The sequence below is a fragment of the Dreissena polymorpha genome, chromosome 12 (genome assembly GCF_020536995.1).
Source record: "Dreissena polymorpha isolate Duluth1 chromosome 12, UMN_Dpol_1.0, whole genome shotgun sequence".
NCBI classification, from domain to species: domain Eukaryota; kingdom Metazoa; phylum Mollusca; class Bivalvia; order Myida; family Dreissenidae; genus Dreissena; species Dreissena polymorpha.
The window spans coordinates 42,105,183-42,121,792 of NC_068366.1; the positions used below are offsets into that span (position 1 = coordinate 42,105,183).

The 16,610-nt window shown below is 36.5% G+C and overlaps 1 protein-coding gene across 9 annotated transcripts in view; it reads left to right on the top strand.

Annotated features, from left to right (window-relative positions):
* LOC127853022 (uncharacterized) overlaps nt 1-16,610 on the top strand; it is a 70,223-nt gene extending 53,613 nt beyond the window's left edge. For 8 of the 9 annotated variants that reach the window (XM_052387146.1, XM_052387141.1, XM_052387143.1 and 5 more), the window contains 4 exons: nt 9,341-9,742; nt 9,925-10,317; nt 12,247-12,445; nt 13,208-16,610. In XM_052387146.1, coding sequence (XP_052243106.1) covers nt 9,341-9,742; nt 9,925-10,317; nt 12,247-12,445; nt 13,208-13,334 — 1,121 coding nt within the window. In that variant the 3' untranslated portion in view covers nt 13,335-16,610. Of the gene's footprint in view, nt 1-6,914; nt 7,110-9,340; nt 9,743-9,924; nt 10,318-12,246; nt 12,446-13,207 lie in introns of those variants that run through there. The other variant, XM_052387147.1, reaches the window with a different exon arrangement.

Genomic DNA, 16,610 nt, shown 5'->3' on the forward strand with positions numbered 1-16,610 from the left:
TAAACAGCGTCATTAAAAGTATTCGCTTAGTCTGGCCTGAAGCGCTCCTGTCTTCTATTGAGACCGGGAAACCTTGCATGACTTTAAAGCGGACATTGTAACCCCTGACCTGCCTGCTCGAATGCGCAGGCTGATCTGGGATGACACTTTACGTATATGCATTAAGCCCAGTTTTCTCAGAGCAAGGTTCATTATATAAAATCCCATGTGCTCACTATACTGAACGTTGTGAGTGCACTTTGTGAGCGCATCCATTTGTCATAAGCTCTGAAATCATACCTTGCCGGAAATACTCATCAATTGATCGTATAAAAAGGTAAAAATGAGGTCAACGGCAATTTTGGGATACTAGAGTTTGTCTTGGCTATAGCTTCGTCAATAATCATGCCAATTTAAAATGACTGGCCACAGATGATCATCCCGTTATTATGTTATGTTGAATTTGACATTCGTGTTTCTTTCTCAAAGATCACACTCGAAGGACAATTAAAATGTGGATATATAGTATTATATCCACAAAAAAATCATAATGCAGCGCGTTTCAATATTTCCTTTATGTCAATAACTTGTTACGGGACAGAAAACATTTTTAGCAGAGATTTTAAAATCGCCAATAGTCGAAGCATCAAGATAAGTAACGTTCTTTAAAATACTGTTTATATATGATTCATGCAAGTCCTCCTTTCCATTTTTAATGATGTTTTGGTTATACGTGAATCTCGGGTTTAACTTGTTTGTCACACTCTGTGATCGCATGACGAATGCAGATAAACCACCCGATAAAAAAACATCCGTCGCACCCTAAAATAATTTTCATATTCATGTACGCGACACCCACACACAAATGAATACATTTCAACATATAATTTGATTGCATTTCATAGCAGTTTAACGAAATATTGAAAGAAGTCATGCGGTACAATAATTAACAACCTTTAGTCGATGTCGTACAAAAAACATAGATAAGAATGGAAAAGTATTATTCATCTCGTATTTGTTTATAAATTATCATATTTTATTTATATATATATATATATATATATATAAATCCCATATATTTTATATATGTATTCTAAATGTCATGAAAAGAGTTCGTTGTGTTTAAACTTTAACGACTTTAAAAGATATAATATTCTGTAACATTTCATCATTCATAGTTCATTTAATGATCTTGTTAGTTTGAACATGTGTGATTAACTGCACTGCGAAGTATAGTGAAGTGTTCATAAATTGTGTCTTGTTCTGAGAAAACTGGGCATAATGCAAGTGCGTTAAGTGTCGTTCCAGATTAGCCTGTGCAGTCCGCTTAAACTGAATTTTCGGTAAAAAGGAACTTCCTTTAAACGAAAAATACCATTAAAGCGGAAAGTGTCGTCCCTGATTAGCCTGTGCGGACTGCACAGGCTAATCTGGGACGACACTTTCCGCACATGCATTATGCCCAGTTTTCACAGAACAAGACACAATTTATATAAAGGAAGCATGTGAACACAATATGAGTGAGATAGAAAAGCATATAAGTATAATTATTAAATGTTATCCGCTCATTTTGCATAATACTATTGTCTTAGTATTTCAACAAAATAACAGAACAGAACTTCGTTTTTCATGTTTTCTGTTTTAAGACCAGTGATTTTTATGTCCTTCACTATAGTAGTGGGGGACATATTGTTTTTGCCCTGTCTGTTGGTCTGTCTGTTTGTCTGTTGGTCTGTTTGCGCCAACTTTAACATTTTGCAATAACTTTTGCTATATTGAAGATAGCAACTTCATATTTGGCATGCATGTGTATCTCATGAAGCTGCACATTTTGAGTGGTGAAAGGTCAAGGTCATCCTTCAAGGTCAGAGGTCAAATATATGTGGCCAAAATCGCTCATTTTATGAATACTTTTGCAATATTGAAGATAGCAACTTGATATTTGGCATGCATGTGTATCTCATGGAGCTGCACATTTTGAGTGGTGAAAGGTCAAGGTCAAGATCATCCTTCAAGGTCAGAGGTCAAATATATGTGGCCAAAATCGCTCATTTTATGAATACTTTTGCAATATTGAAGATAGCAACTTGATATTTGGCATGCATGTGCATCTCATGGAGCTGCACATTTTGAGTGGTGAAAGGTCAAGGTCAAGGTCATCCTTCAAGGTCAGAGGTCAAATATATGTGGCCCAAATCGTCTATTTTATGAATACTTTTGCAATATTGAAGATAGCAACTTGATATTTTGCATGCATGTGTATCTCATGGAGCTGCACATTTTGAGAGGTGAAAGGTCAAGGTCAAGGTCATCCTTCACAAGGTCAAGGTCATCCTACAATGTCAAACATCATATAGGAGGACATTGTGTTTCACAAACACATCTTGTTTGGCTTTAAATTTAACAACCTATGCCTTTTGGATCTTGAAAAAAGCGTGATAAACCATTTATTGAGAAAAAAATACACATACTTAAAATGATTATAAATAACAGTATTCCAATGGTTTTTAAGTAAATGTTCAATAGCATTTTCAAATGTATAATACAAAGTGCTATGACATTTCATACTGTGTAATAAACAAAATTAACCATCCTTTAGTTATTGTTAAAGTTTGTCTTTTTATCCCCCGCCAGAGGCGGAGGGATATTGTTTTGGCGTTGTCCGTCCGTCCGGCTGTCCGTCCGTCCGTCCGGCACTTTTGTGTCCGGAGCCATATCTTGGAAGTGCTTTGGCGGATTTCATTGAAACTTCGTATGAGTATATATATGCATAAGAGGATGATGCACGCCAAATGGCATTGTACACCATCTGTTAAAAACAGAGTTATGGCCCTTTGTATCTTGAAAAAAATGCTTTTTACTATAGGCACTTTAGTGTCCGGAGCCGTATCTTGGAAGTGCTTTGGCGGATTTCTTTGAAACTTGGTATGAGTATATATATGCATAAGAGGATGATGCACGCCAAATGGCATTGTACACCATCTGTTAAAAACAGAGTTATGGCCCTTTGCATCTTTAAAAAATGTTTTTTACTATAGGCACTTTTGTGTCCGGAGCCATATCTTGGGAGTGCTTTGGCGGATTTCATTGAAACTTGGTATGAGTATATATATGCATAAGAGGATGATGCACGCCAAATGTCATTGTATATCACCTGTTAAAAACAGAGTTATGGCCCTTTGTATCTTGAAAAAATGCTTTTTACTATAGGCACTTTTGTTGCCGGAGCCATATCTTGGAAGTGCTTTGGCGGATTTCATTGAAACTTGGTATGAGTATATATATGGACAAGATGATGATGCACGCCAAATGACATTGTACACCATCTGTTAATTACAGAGTTATGGCCCTTTGTATCTTGAAAAAATGCTTTTTTCAGTGTCAAATATAACCCTTTTGTGTCAAGAAGCATATGGGCGGGGGATATCAATTCAACGAATTTGCTTGTTTTAAAGGAAATTGTTGGTTTAATTTTCGGGGAAATTATTTGTTTTCGCCATTTTAAACAGCCTGTATGTTTTGCAAATAAATAAGTAACTGAAGACCATATTTAAAGAGTACTCGCGTATTTGTGTTGTCTTCAAATGAGCAGATGTCCCTACATCGGGGTGTGTCAATTACCTCAAGATGTCCCTACATCGGGGTGTGTAAATGACCTCAACCCACGCAGATATTGCAATAGGAAGTTCTTTAAGTACACATCTCTGTGATGATGAACCGGTTTATGTAAACGTAAATCATTTCGGCATTTTACGTGATAACAGTGGAGGATTTCGGAATAACAGCTCCATTGGAGTCACATTTACCCTTTAGTATAGAGAGTTCGCTTGGAGTGCAACTATACGACTAAACTCGTATTGCAATATATTGCGATACACACAACACTTATTGCAATACGTATCAAAATGAAGAAATGTTAAATAATAGTTTTTCCATCGAAACGGAATGGAGAGCTTGAAAGTCATAATAATTCTTTCGATATAGTCGAGTCAATCAAACTATTTCTTGAACTGAACCTGTATCAGACTTTCGGGCTTACTGTGTATCCATGTGAACTGATTACTGACATGACTAATAGAAAAGTTTTGAAAAGCAATTTCAAATTTTAGATGGATGGCTTTCTCGTTAGAATTATTTCTCATTTGAGTAGAATATTGCATATAAAAACTTAAATCAATTTACATAGTTTCAATTGACTAATAAGGAATATTCGTCTGATAATGTCGCAATTATTTATTGACATTGTATGATCTTGTATACAATTTAATATACTTTTGGATTGAATTAAATTAGGTTTTATGCACTTTTTAAAAACAAAACCATTCTTAAAAAATAGTTGTAGTATTGAATACAATTACTAACTTGTAATATAATTTTATTGACGCAAGTATTGCACGTGGGTGTTTTATTTCAGTCTTATACATGCGACCCAAACTTAAAAATCCATAATATAAACTAATGAAACTAGAGATGCGTTCATTTTAATACGTTACTAGTGTAACATACGTTAAATGTTGTTCATATCAAGATTTTAATTACAGATATTGAATTATATCTTAAAAATATGAGTCGCGTTCTGAGAAAACTGGGCATAATGCATGTGCTTATAGTGTCGTCCCAGATTAGCCTGTGCAGTCCGCACAGTTAATCAGGGACGACACTTTCCGCCTAAATTGGATTTTTGCTAAGAAGATTTTAACGAAAAATGTCATAAAAGCGGAAAGTGTCGTCCCTGATTAGCCTGTGCGGACTGCACAGGCTAATCTGGGACAACACTTTACGCACAAGCATTATGCCCAGTTTTCTAAGAACACGACTCATATATGTATTCCCTTACTCGTTGACAAACATGAAACAGTAATGTCGTCCAAGGATACTGTTCGAACGTTTTGATCAATTTAAGCGACTTTTATTATTTGATGTGATCAATCTAGAAGCTTGATTTTTTTTGTATAAACATTTTGAGAATCAATGTTTAAAAATTTATAATAAATACGGATTTACATGTTACGTACATTTAGTGCGAAATTATAACATGTTACGTCCATGTATGACGATGCCGGCATTTTATCGGAATGTGTCCGCCCAGAAAACACCAAATATAATTATTATGTGTATTTTTTGATTGCCTACCGTGAAAATGTTCGAACTTGTAAAAATGCTTGACATCGGAAATGCTTTAAGTGGTAACCCCATGTATGTCTAGCGTCTAAAAAAAGGCATTGGCAAACAACGTAGACCCAGATGAGACGCCGCATGATGCAGCGTCTCATCAGGGTCTGCGCTGTTTGCTTAAAGGAATTTCTGTAAGAAATATTCTAAATAAATATATAGTAATAAATATACTAGACATCCATAATTTTGGAAATAAATTGATCCAATTTAGAAGGATGTGAGAGTCCACTAGGAATTCATGGGTTAAGAACATTATTTGGTTTTATTTACTGACATATTAGATGAAACACGTATGCCAGATAAAGCTTCTCTTTCTTAGTACAGCAGACTAATCTCACGTTGATATATAAACAGTTTTGAATGTTCAAGTTTGACGGGTACGTCTACATGACGTATTGTATTTTTAACGATAACGCTGGAATAAGTGAATAATTAGTTGATGTTGCTTCTGAAAACAAAGTTTTGTCATTTAATGCCTTGTTGATCTTAAAAATACATTAATTGATTGAATGATTGATTGATATTGATTGATTGATCGATTTATCGAGTTACTGAGTTACAGACTGATCGACCGAACCAACCGATTCGTGGCGTGACAAGCAATTTTTTGTTTATCAGTGTATCCACACGAATTGAGTAGGGATCGATATTATGACGTCATGGTCGGAGAAGTGTCCTACATTTGTTGAACATTTTCATTTATTTTTCAATCACGACCAACTAGCGATAAAGTCTGATATTGCGGTTATATAAAGTTTTTAATTGAGATTAACAGTCATCCTTTGTTAGGGATTTAAATTAAAACACACCTTCAACACATTGTAACAAGTTAGATAAGACTGCATTGTTTTTAAGATTTTCCGTGTATGATAACTATGAAACAAGCCACATTATGTTTCACGGTACGTTAACCAATTTATGCCTAGCGTCTAGAAAAAAGGACTTTGCAAACAGCGTAGACCCAGATGAGACGCCGCATAATGCGGCGTCTCATCTGGGTCTGCGCTGTTTGCTTAAATGACTTTCAGTAAGTAATATTCTAAATATAGAAATAAATATACAAGACATCCCTAATTTTGGAAATAAATTGATCCAATTTAGAAAGATGGGAGAGTCCACTAGGCATAAATGGGTTAATTGCTCTGACGAGGAAGTAGTCGTGGACATCGTGCTGATATCAAGTTAGGCGAACACGTGTCAGAGCCCATAAATCGCAAGACATTGTCAAGCACGTACGTGCGCGGTATTCGATCAACATGAACCCGGAAGCTGATATTGGGAGTTTTGTTAATAAATGTATGTGTATGAATAGACGAAAGTGCATAGCCATTATTATACGATAACAAATAGGACCCAGGAGTTGATTAAGCTTATTCAGCTTATATTCTGAGTCATAAGTACGTTATAACGCCTACTTTTAAATGTATTTATCATCCCCTGGGTGCAACAAGGTACCATGTGACATACAAATTAAAAGGTGAGAGGCACCTTTTTGCACCACTATGGCGATATAACGTAAAGAAAGGTTCAAAGTACAAATGCTTCTACATGGTCCTATGATGGTTTCTTCAAAAGTGAATTTAGGTTCGTCCTCAAAGAAATGCGTACATGTTTATAAAGTGGTCTGTATTTGTGTTCGAACAAGATTGGCCATTTACTAACACGCGGAAGTTATGTGAAAAAAAAATATCGTCATGACACTCGATGCTATTGTTTGGTTGAAACGATCTCGTAACTTCCTTGTTTAGACAGTTATTTCAACAATAATGCTTGCTGTACGGTAAAACAATCTCGTGGACCGGTTTCCGTTACATTAATGTGCATTTTGTGCGTTTGTTCCCTTTTAATGGTGAATAAATCATTCACTCACTAAATATAATATATCAATAATAAGTTTACCGTAGTTACAACGCCATTTGAGTGCAACTTTGCGGACTAAAATACAAATCAAACACGTGAGTGGAATTCCAGTGTATTATAATGTTCGACATGCTAGCATGCGATGTATACTTTTGTCAAACATCCTCAATCGCGTAGAACTGTTGCAGGCACACGGTTTAGTCTTCGTAGATTGTATTGGTACTGCTTATTGAAACGATACTTGAATAATATAATAATTATATTCATTTGAAAGACATTCGCTTTGTATGGGACGAAGGTTCTGTTCGTTAACATGTCTTATTTTTTGGAGTGAAAAAATTAATGAAGAGCTCTGAGTCTTGTTATTTGTTGAGGTCTTCTGAGCACAACGTTTATCTGCTGAGCTTTTTCGAACCAACGTTTTTGTCCGTCGCCCGTTGCGTCCGTAAATGATTTCTTCAAACGATATTTCTCGCTGAACCACTTTGCAGATTTTTTTTCAATTCTCGTAGACAATGTCCATGGGTCGTCCTCTATCAAATAGTTTAAATTGCTTATGTCCGACGGTAAATTAGAGGGGCCTTTTGCGGTTTGCTAAATTTACAAAATTAAAATAAATGTTTCAGATTCGTACATTTTCTTTGTAGTTATGATAATTATGAGGAAACAATAATACTGAACATTTGCAATGCTCTAAAATATTCATTATTTGCATCTTTTGACGATTTAAAAACCTGAAAATTATAAAGCGTTGCAACGCGAAACTATTGAATAATTTGTGGAGTTATATTGTTGGCGAGGATTGCTCATATAAAGTATAAAATACATCATTAATTGTATGAGCACGGATGTCCGAGAGGGCTAAGCGTTAGACTTTTACTTCAGGGGTCAGTGATTGAGTCCAGTTGAGGGTAACTTTTTTATTTCATTACATTTATTCTTGTTTTTTTACTCGAGCTTTTTAGATCCAACGTTTACATTTATCAATATAAATCATTTAATGACAAACTTCAATTTATGCCAAAATCTGTGAAAAGGTCCCTTTAAGTCACGTAACCTAAAACAGCCTTTTCTGTTTAAACTTCAAAAGTCTCCCATAAAATCGTATTTCCCATTGTTGTAATATTTTGTATGTAGAATCATAATATTGTCATCGACAAATTCTGTTCAAATTATGCCCGATTGGTCGAAACTCTCCACGTCCCGGGAGTAACCAGTTAACATAAACGTATTTTGGGACTTTCTTTAAACATCTTGTCTTAAATCCCATTTAATGTTTATATTTGGTTTCTAGCATATCGTAGAGTCCCCAGTAAAGTTCGAATCATGCCTTATATATATATTTTTCGATCGTATTGTCTTAAACCGCGAAGCCCATGGCTTTCATAATTGGCATGTGGTATCATTTAGAGGTCCTTTACGATGTCTGTTCAAATGGTGCTCCTGCGTTAAATCTTGCTCTCGCCCTGGGAGTCATCAGTTTTATATTGACTATTTGGATTTTTATGCCCCCGATGGAGGGCATATATTGATCGCACCGTCCGTCCGTCTGTCCGTCACACTTTGCGTTTAGGTTTCGAAAAATGCTCATAACTTCTTTGTCGCTTCAGATGTTACATTCATATTTGGTATGCATGTATGTATATGAACAAGGCCTTTCCATACGCACACAAAGTTTGACCCCTTTGAGCTTGATCCTGAACTTAGGGTTTTCGTTTAGGTTTCGAAAAATTCGTTTAGGTTTCGAAAAATGCTCATAATTTCTATCAAATCGTTTTTCGGGGGCATAGGTCATCCTATGGAGACAGCTCTTGTTAACAATCTTTTTGTGTCAAACTACAAAGCCCACGGCTTTCATATTTCGCATGTATCATTGCCATCGGCAAAGTTTTTTTTCAAATCCTGCAAAAGTTTAAAAAAAAATGACAACGCCCTTGAGTCACATATTATTATATGAATATATCGCGAAGTAAATTTTAAAATCATTGAAACTATGGGGCTCAGAGCTTCGATAATAACTAAAAAATGTATAAAAATACGATAAGTTGACTTCCGAATATTTATTACACTATCCATATACCAGTAAGCTGCCTCCAAAGCCAGGCCATGATCATGTGGATTGGTTATTGGGCACATTGTAGTTTTAATTAAGCTTAACAATGAACCAATGGAAATCAAAGTTTAAAAATTGCAGATTTTAATTAGTCATTATTTTTAGATCATGCATATTAGATTTACGGAGTCCACATACAATTTAGTTTTGACGTTCGGGGAACCCCTTGTAACCTGAAATCACCTTTGTTCACACCCTGCTGTTCTGTTCCAGATTCCGACGGAACTTACCCTATGGATAGTACGGACACGGTGGATCTGCGGAAGGAGAAAACGAACGCCATCGAACTGGCAAAACCCCCCAACGGCTTCATTTCGCCGTTGTCGTCGTCAGCGCGGAGCGGTTGTTATGGTATTGAAAAAACGTTGTATCCCGCGCCGCATATCACTATTGACACGTCCGAGCCAACGGACGGTAATGTCTGTCTCGATCTCAGTAAAACCGGCCCAAACGCACCGTCTGACAGGGACAGCAAGCGACTTCACTACAGCGGCGGATCGTCTTTCGACCTGACGAAGATCGGCGGATATGGCACGACTGGGTATATGGGGGCGTCAGGGCAAGCGCCGTATTTTCAGATGCCAAGGATTAAACTGCAACCAGGTCTTGGTATAGGTAAGTTGTATTATTATCATTTACATTAACGATCATATTGCCTTATTAAGCGACAATCAAACTGTTGATTAACAAAATAAGATGACATGTAGGCACTATCTCTCTGAAGATGGCTTACTAAATACATCATTTTATGAAGTCATTCACCCTGAATACCGCTGTATATCGGTATATCGTTGCAGACCCAACGGTTTCGTATAATCCGGATATGGAATGCCATTACAACCCGCCGATACCGAAACCCTTGGCCCCGGTTGTCATACCTACGCCAACATATAAAACAATTGAACTGTACGCGCCTTATGTCGCTCAAAATGGACTCGCATCACATGGCAGCAGTCCGGAACAAAGGTCGGACGCTTCCGGCGACTTTCGTAATGTGGAGGTAGAGGAGGTTCCCGACAGCCGTATACCGCTCACCGTGACGTCACAGGACGATGACGTAGACAGCGGCACTGAAAGCATCGACTCTAAGGACTCTGATTCGAGTCTTCGACTCAGTCCTGGGAATGACGACACTCCCGAAAGTAAGGACAAGTCTGACAGGAAAAGACCGGGAAGAAAAAAGGGACAAGGTATTGTTCATTGATACTTTTATTGGCTGTTTATGCTCTTTGTATAGGTGGGTCCAAAATGAATTGACATACCTTACTCAAGAAAATCGTATCTTGCTGACATAAAATTTTTGATTAAAGAAATGAAGATTTAATTGCTTAACTTGGTAGTATTCTACACCAAATAGTTTTATTTGTCTTAGAATTGCGCTTTTTAGCTCGACTATTATATATGAAATATATACAGTGGAGCTATCTTACTCACCCCGGCGTCGGCGTTTCCGTGCCGTTTCCGTTAGCGTGCAAATGTTAAAGTTTTCGTACTACCCCAATTATGTTCATTGTCCCTTGACATATTGCTTTCATATTTGTTATACTTGTTTACTAACATGACCCCAACCTATAAACAAGAGCAGACAACTCTATCAAGCATTTAGTCATAATTATGGCCCCTTTTCCACTAAAAATATGCAGCAAATAAAGTTTGCGTACTACCCCTAATACTTTCAATGTCCCTTGACATATTGCTTTCATATTTTGCATACTTGTTTACCATCATGACCCCGACCTATAAACAAGAGCATACAACTGTATCAAGCATTTTGACAGAATTATTGCCCCTTTTATACTTAGAATATGCATATTATTGATAAATCTATGTTAAACTTTGCGGACTACCCCAAATATTTCCTATATCCTTTGACATATTGCTTTTATATTTTGCATACTTGTTTACCAACATGACCCCAACCTATAAACAAGAGCACAACTCTATCAAGCATTTTGTCATAATTATGGCCACTTTTCAACTTCGAATATGCAGCAAATGTTAAAGTTTGCGTACTACCCCAAATACTTTCAATGTCCCTTGACATATTGCTTTCATATTTTGCATACTTGTTTACCATCATGACCCCAACCTATAAACAAGAGCATACAACTGTATCAAGCATTTTGACAGAATTATTGCCCCTTTTATACTTAGAATATTCATATTATTGATAAATATGTGTTAAACTTTGCGTACTACCCCAAATATTTCCTATATCCTTTGACATATTGCTTTTTTATTTTGCATACTTGTTTACCAACATGACCCCAACCTATAAACAAGAGCAGACCACTGTTTCAAGCATTTTGACATAATTATGGCCCCTTTTACACTTAGATAATTGAACATTTTGCTTAAATTGCCATAACTTCTTTATTTTAATATAATCACATTTTATTATTACTTTGACAAAACAACACTTACCTGAATACCACAATGGATTCCACCAAAACAATGCCCCACGCCCCTACCCAGAATCCCTTCCCCCCTCCAACCTCCCACCCCCCATTTTTTTTAAACATCATCTAATAAATTACCACACCCCACATTATACCCCCCTCTCATCCCCTACCACCCTACCACCCAACCTCCCCCCGATTTTTTTTAAACATCATCTTATAAATTACCACACCCCACATTATACCCGCTTCTCACCCCCCTACCCATCCCCCCAACCTCTCTCCTCCCCCCGAATTATTTTTTAACATCATCTAATAAATTACCCCACTCCACATTATACCCCCCTCTCACCCCTACTCCCCCCCTAACCCCCCCCCCCCAATTTTTTTCCCTTTTTTTGAAAGATCGTCTAATAAATGACCACATCCCACATTATAATCCCTCTCTAACCACCACCCCCCCACCCCCCCAAAAAAATGTGTTTTTTTTCCTTTTTTATTTTTTTATTTTTGAAAGATCGTCTAATAAATTATTGAATATGAACAATATTTACATTATACTGTCAAGCACTCGAATAGTCGAGTGCGCTGTCCTCTGACAGCTCTTGTTTACACACCATTTGATTTCTGGAATGTGCACAGATCGCACGCGTAACGCCACGCCACGTTAACGTCATCGTAAAATGCGCTTATAAGCACTCATTCACTTTTCTGCTCCAGTGTCCAAAGTTTACCACCTGTGGGAGTTTATTCGAGACGTACTGAACGACCCTCGCTATAGCGGCACCGTGATCAAGTGGGAGAATGAGGAGGACGGCATATTCCGCGTCTGCCAGTCGGAGGTGGCCGCTTCTATGTGGGGCGCAAAGAAGAACAACCGAACGAAGATGACGTACGAGAAAATGAGTCGCTCCATTAGGTGGGTATCCATGTGTATCTTTGAGTGAAGAATGGCGCCTCTGTGTTTCTCTTGGGTGGAATTGGGTGAAACCAGTTCGCTTCAGCCCGAGATTAATATAAGGCTTATTTAGACGCTCTCTCATTCCTTATTTGATAGATTAAAAAGTTGGTCTGTCGGTGCAAAATTGAGAACGCTCCCTGAGTAATGATCGAACCCAGAACTCCGAAATCCGCTTCTAAACCACGATATTTTCTGCGCGACCGTATACTCAATACAATAAGAGTTAAGTGCGTATGTTCTTTTTATTACATTTGCTACGTTAACATTGGTTGCATTTAAATTGTAGTCATAACTCATATAGGATGTTATGAAAGTGAGTCATTGCACAACTGTACTTGTAATCTTGTTATTTTCATACTGTTCAATTAGTCTGGGACATGCAGATGACACAGATTTCATCAATTTTGAAAAAAAAAGTGTGTTTCTTTTAGCTGTTCATCACTTAACCCATTTATGCCTAGCGTCTAGAAAAAAGCCTCGGCAAACAGCGTAGACCCAGATGAGACGCCGCATGTTGCGGCGTCTCATCAGGGTCTGCGCTGTTTGCTTAGAGGAATTTCGGTAAGAAATATTCTAAATATAGAAATAAAATATACAAAACAACCCTAATTTTGGAAATAAATTGGTCCAATTTAGAAGGATGGGAGAGTACACTTGGCATAAATGGGTTAACGTAAATAATGTAAAAGTTTGCAATCATGAACCCCTTTCTTTCTTTAGGTACTCGCGGAAAGAAGGCTATTTCGATGATCTCCCCAAAAACAAGGGTTATCCCAAGAAACTGTGTTTCAAATTCGGCAAAAAAGCACTTGGTTGGAAACTTAAGAAGCAAAGTGAACGGTTGTAGCGATATTTGAAACGATCTCTGGGCATCACACCAATGCGGTCAATATACATATCTTAGTTCATTCCAATAACCCAATGGACTTAGGTCTAATTATTTGGACAATAAGTGTGCTGGTTTATAAATGGTCGTCGTTGGTACGCGTCGATGTGGGTGGACGTCAGTGTAATACCCAGTGTGTCGCTGTGCTGCTTACAATATGTTTCATTTCTGACGGAAATTAAATACCGGTAGTTTGAGAATAATGCGTCATTGACGATGGAGACATCCGAGTGAAACTAGGTCATCGGGAAAACTTATGGAGTACTGAGAACTCTAGACACACTATATGTTTTTTGGTAGTGCACATGTTTGGTATGAAACGTTCGTATACTATTTTGCGGCATTGGTTAACAGTAAAAATGAATATTTTAATGGTTTAATAATGAACCTAGGTTGTATGTCTTAGTGTCGATGGGCTAGTAGTTCGTTCAGAAATGTGTTATGGATGTGCCTTTATTTGCCATTGACGTCATACCAGGAAGGACAGTCTACGAATGATGGTTTAATATCCACATGGGGCTAAAATGACGCAATTTTTTCAGGGTTGCTTACTTACGGGCATTATTGATTGAAATGTAAAATGATAATTACGAATATTGTTTCTATGCAATCGTTTGATATATGTTAGATCATTATTATGCTATTATTTTGTTGATGCGTGCATAGTTTTTTACCATATCACCCTTATAAAATGATTTCATGTATGTTGCACTTAAATATTCATGCTGGAGCTATTATTATTTTATAAGACTTACCGACCATTTGTACATACTTGGTTTTATATTGTTATCTAGAGTCTGTGATATTTATATTATTGTTATAAGCATGGACTGGTATGGTTATTTATGGTTGTACGACACCGCACAAAAGTCATAGGGGGTAGGCAAAATCCATTACTCAACATAAAATGTTGTAACAATGGGTGACATAACTCATTGCTCTAATCGTTTTTATTTTTATATTATTGTTTTCAACCGAGACCATATCTTGTCAGAAGATCAAACATTCGCCTTAGAAACGACTGAAAGAACTTTGTAGCTAACGAATATGATGATAGTGTTTCTGAAGTACGTGGCACATAAATGCAATATAGTAAATGAATATAACTTAAACTTAAGTAATCATGTAACTGTAATTGCTTAAAGTTTATATATCAATGAACAAGCTATACTTTAGTGACAGAAGCTGGATACTGAACAAGAAGCTGTTCTATTGTACCATTACACACAACATTGAAACCTTGTTTAAACTTCATGACACGTGGTTCAGTCCAATATCCGTTTTAGGCGCTTGCGCTGCTTTACACTGCGAACGTAGATTTTTTTAAAGGGCTAATTTGTTTGTTGAGCGCATTTTTTATGCGATCAAATCTGTGTAGCTACTTGACATGTGAAGATGAAATCTTTGAAATCTTTTGCTTTGTGGCATTTCTGTGCTTATTTAGTTCGGTTTCACATATTGTATTGACGCTTTAAGAAATGTTATGGTCTTGTAAATATGTAGTGTGGCTTTTTATGTTACATATAGAATAATAGGTTAGTGTTGATTAAAGATCAGGTTTATCATGCGAGGCTTAGAAAACAAAAAGCACGAGCCTTGTCCAGCGTTTTTTCGTTTTCGTGCCGAGCATGATAAACCTGATTTATAATCAACACTAATCTATTACTCTATTTATCCCACTTTTTATTCAGTAAACCTTATAATTTCACTGGATTTATGACGTCATTTTGTCGAAAAAATGAAGTCATTTCGTGCCGTGGTTTATAGCAGAAATTTAATCATGGGCTTTAATCGACCGAATTCGCTGTAAAAGTGGGATAAAAGTTCTTTGATCGTTGCGTTTGTTGCTTTAGCAAGTTTTGTTTTTGCCAAAGCGACAGGAATGAAAACTTTTATTTCCAGAAGTATGTACCGATTGAGTAATATAAAATTGGAGAACTTTGTAATTTGAATGCATTGACTGCTTTCAAATGCTGTTTAATGTATACATTAATTTATCTTTATCTATCACAAAGACCACACTCTATGGAAAACACGTTTAAGTGTTGTGTATTCACATGTATAATGAGAAAGATAGGTGAAATATTTTTCAGATTTGTATCACCGTGTTCATGTGCTATTTAACTGATTAGTTTTTTAATATAACTGAACATGTTTAGAAGTGTATTGCTTTATTTTTAATGTAACTACTTGTGCATTTGTTAATAATATGTTTGTCCTTTGTTTATATACATTTCAAATGAAATGTAAACGACACTTAACTCTGTACTTACTACTTTGAAAACTTGACTCTCCCATCCATCTAAATTGGATCAATTTATTTCCAAAATTAGGGATTTCTTGTATATTTATTTATATATTTAGAACATTCCTTAAATAAATTTTCTTTTAAGCAAACAGCGCCGCCTCATGCGGCGTCTCATCTGGGTCTACGCTGTTTGCCAAGGCCTTTTTCTAGACGCTAAGCATAAATGGGCAAATAGGGTCAACTTTTGCAAGTATATATATATATATATACAGTGTATTTCCAGCAATTATATTCAAGAAATTGCAATTTTCGACAGTTAAGTCCAAAGCTGTATGCTTACAAATCGTATGTATTATATGCGTAATACCACCTAGGGAGGCTTCCCCTGTGTCGTACAAACTTTGGAAAAGAAATATATGCTGATCACAGTTTTTTAGTTATTAATACGTACTTATGTTGTTTTGCCGTGAATATTTTCTTTACCCTCGGTACGTAAAGGGATGCGCGTTATATTACAATATATGGATATTATCTTAGCAGTGTCAACTCTCATCACTCTTGATTGTTTAACCCATTTATGCCTAGTGGACTCTCCCATCCTTCTAAATTGGATCATATTATTTCCAAAATTAGGGATGTCAAGTATATTTATTTACATATTTAGATTATTTCTTACAGAAATTCCTGTAAGCAAACAGCGCAGACCCTGATGAGACGCCGCATCATGCGGCGTCTCATCTGGGTCTACGCTGTTTGCCAAGGCCTTTTTCTAGACGCTAGGCATAAATGGGTAAACCAAGTAAGGGGTGTGTATTCCACGGCAATCGGCTTATATAAGTGTTATAAAATAAAACCAAGCTCATTTATATACTAGTACTATATTCTAGAACTATATAATGTAATTTACATCTTATAAATGCTCATTTATATTAAAGACATATAACGCGTGTCTTATGTCTGATCATACGATTAATAAAGATGAGAACGTA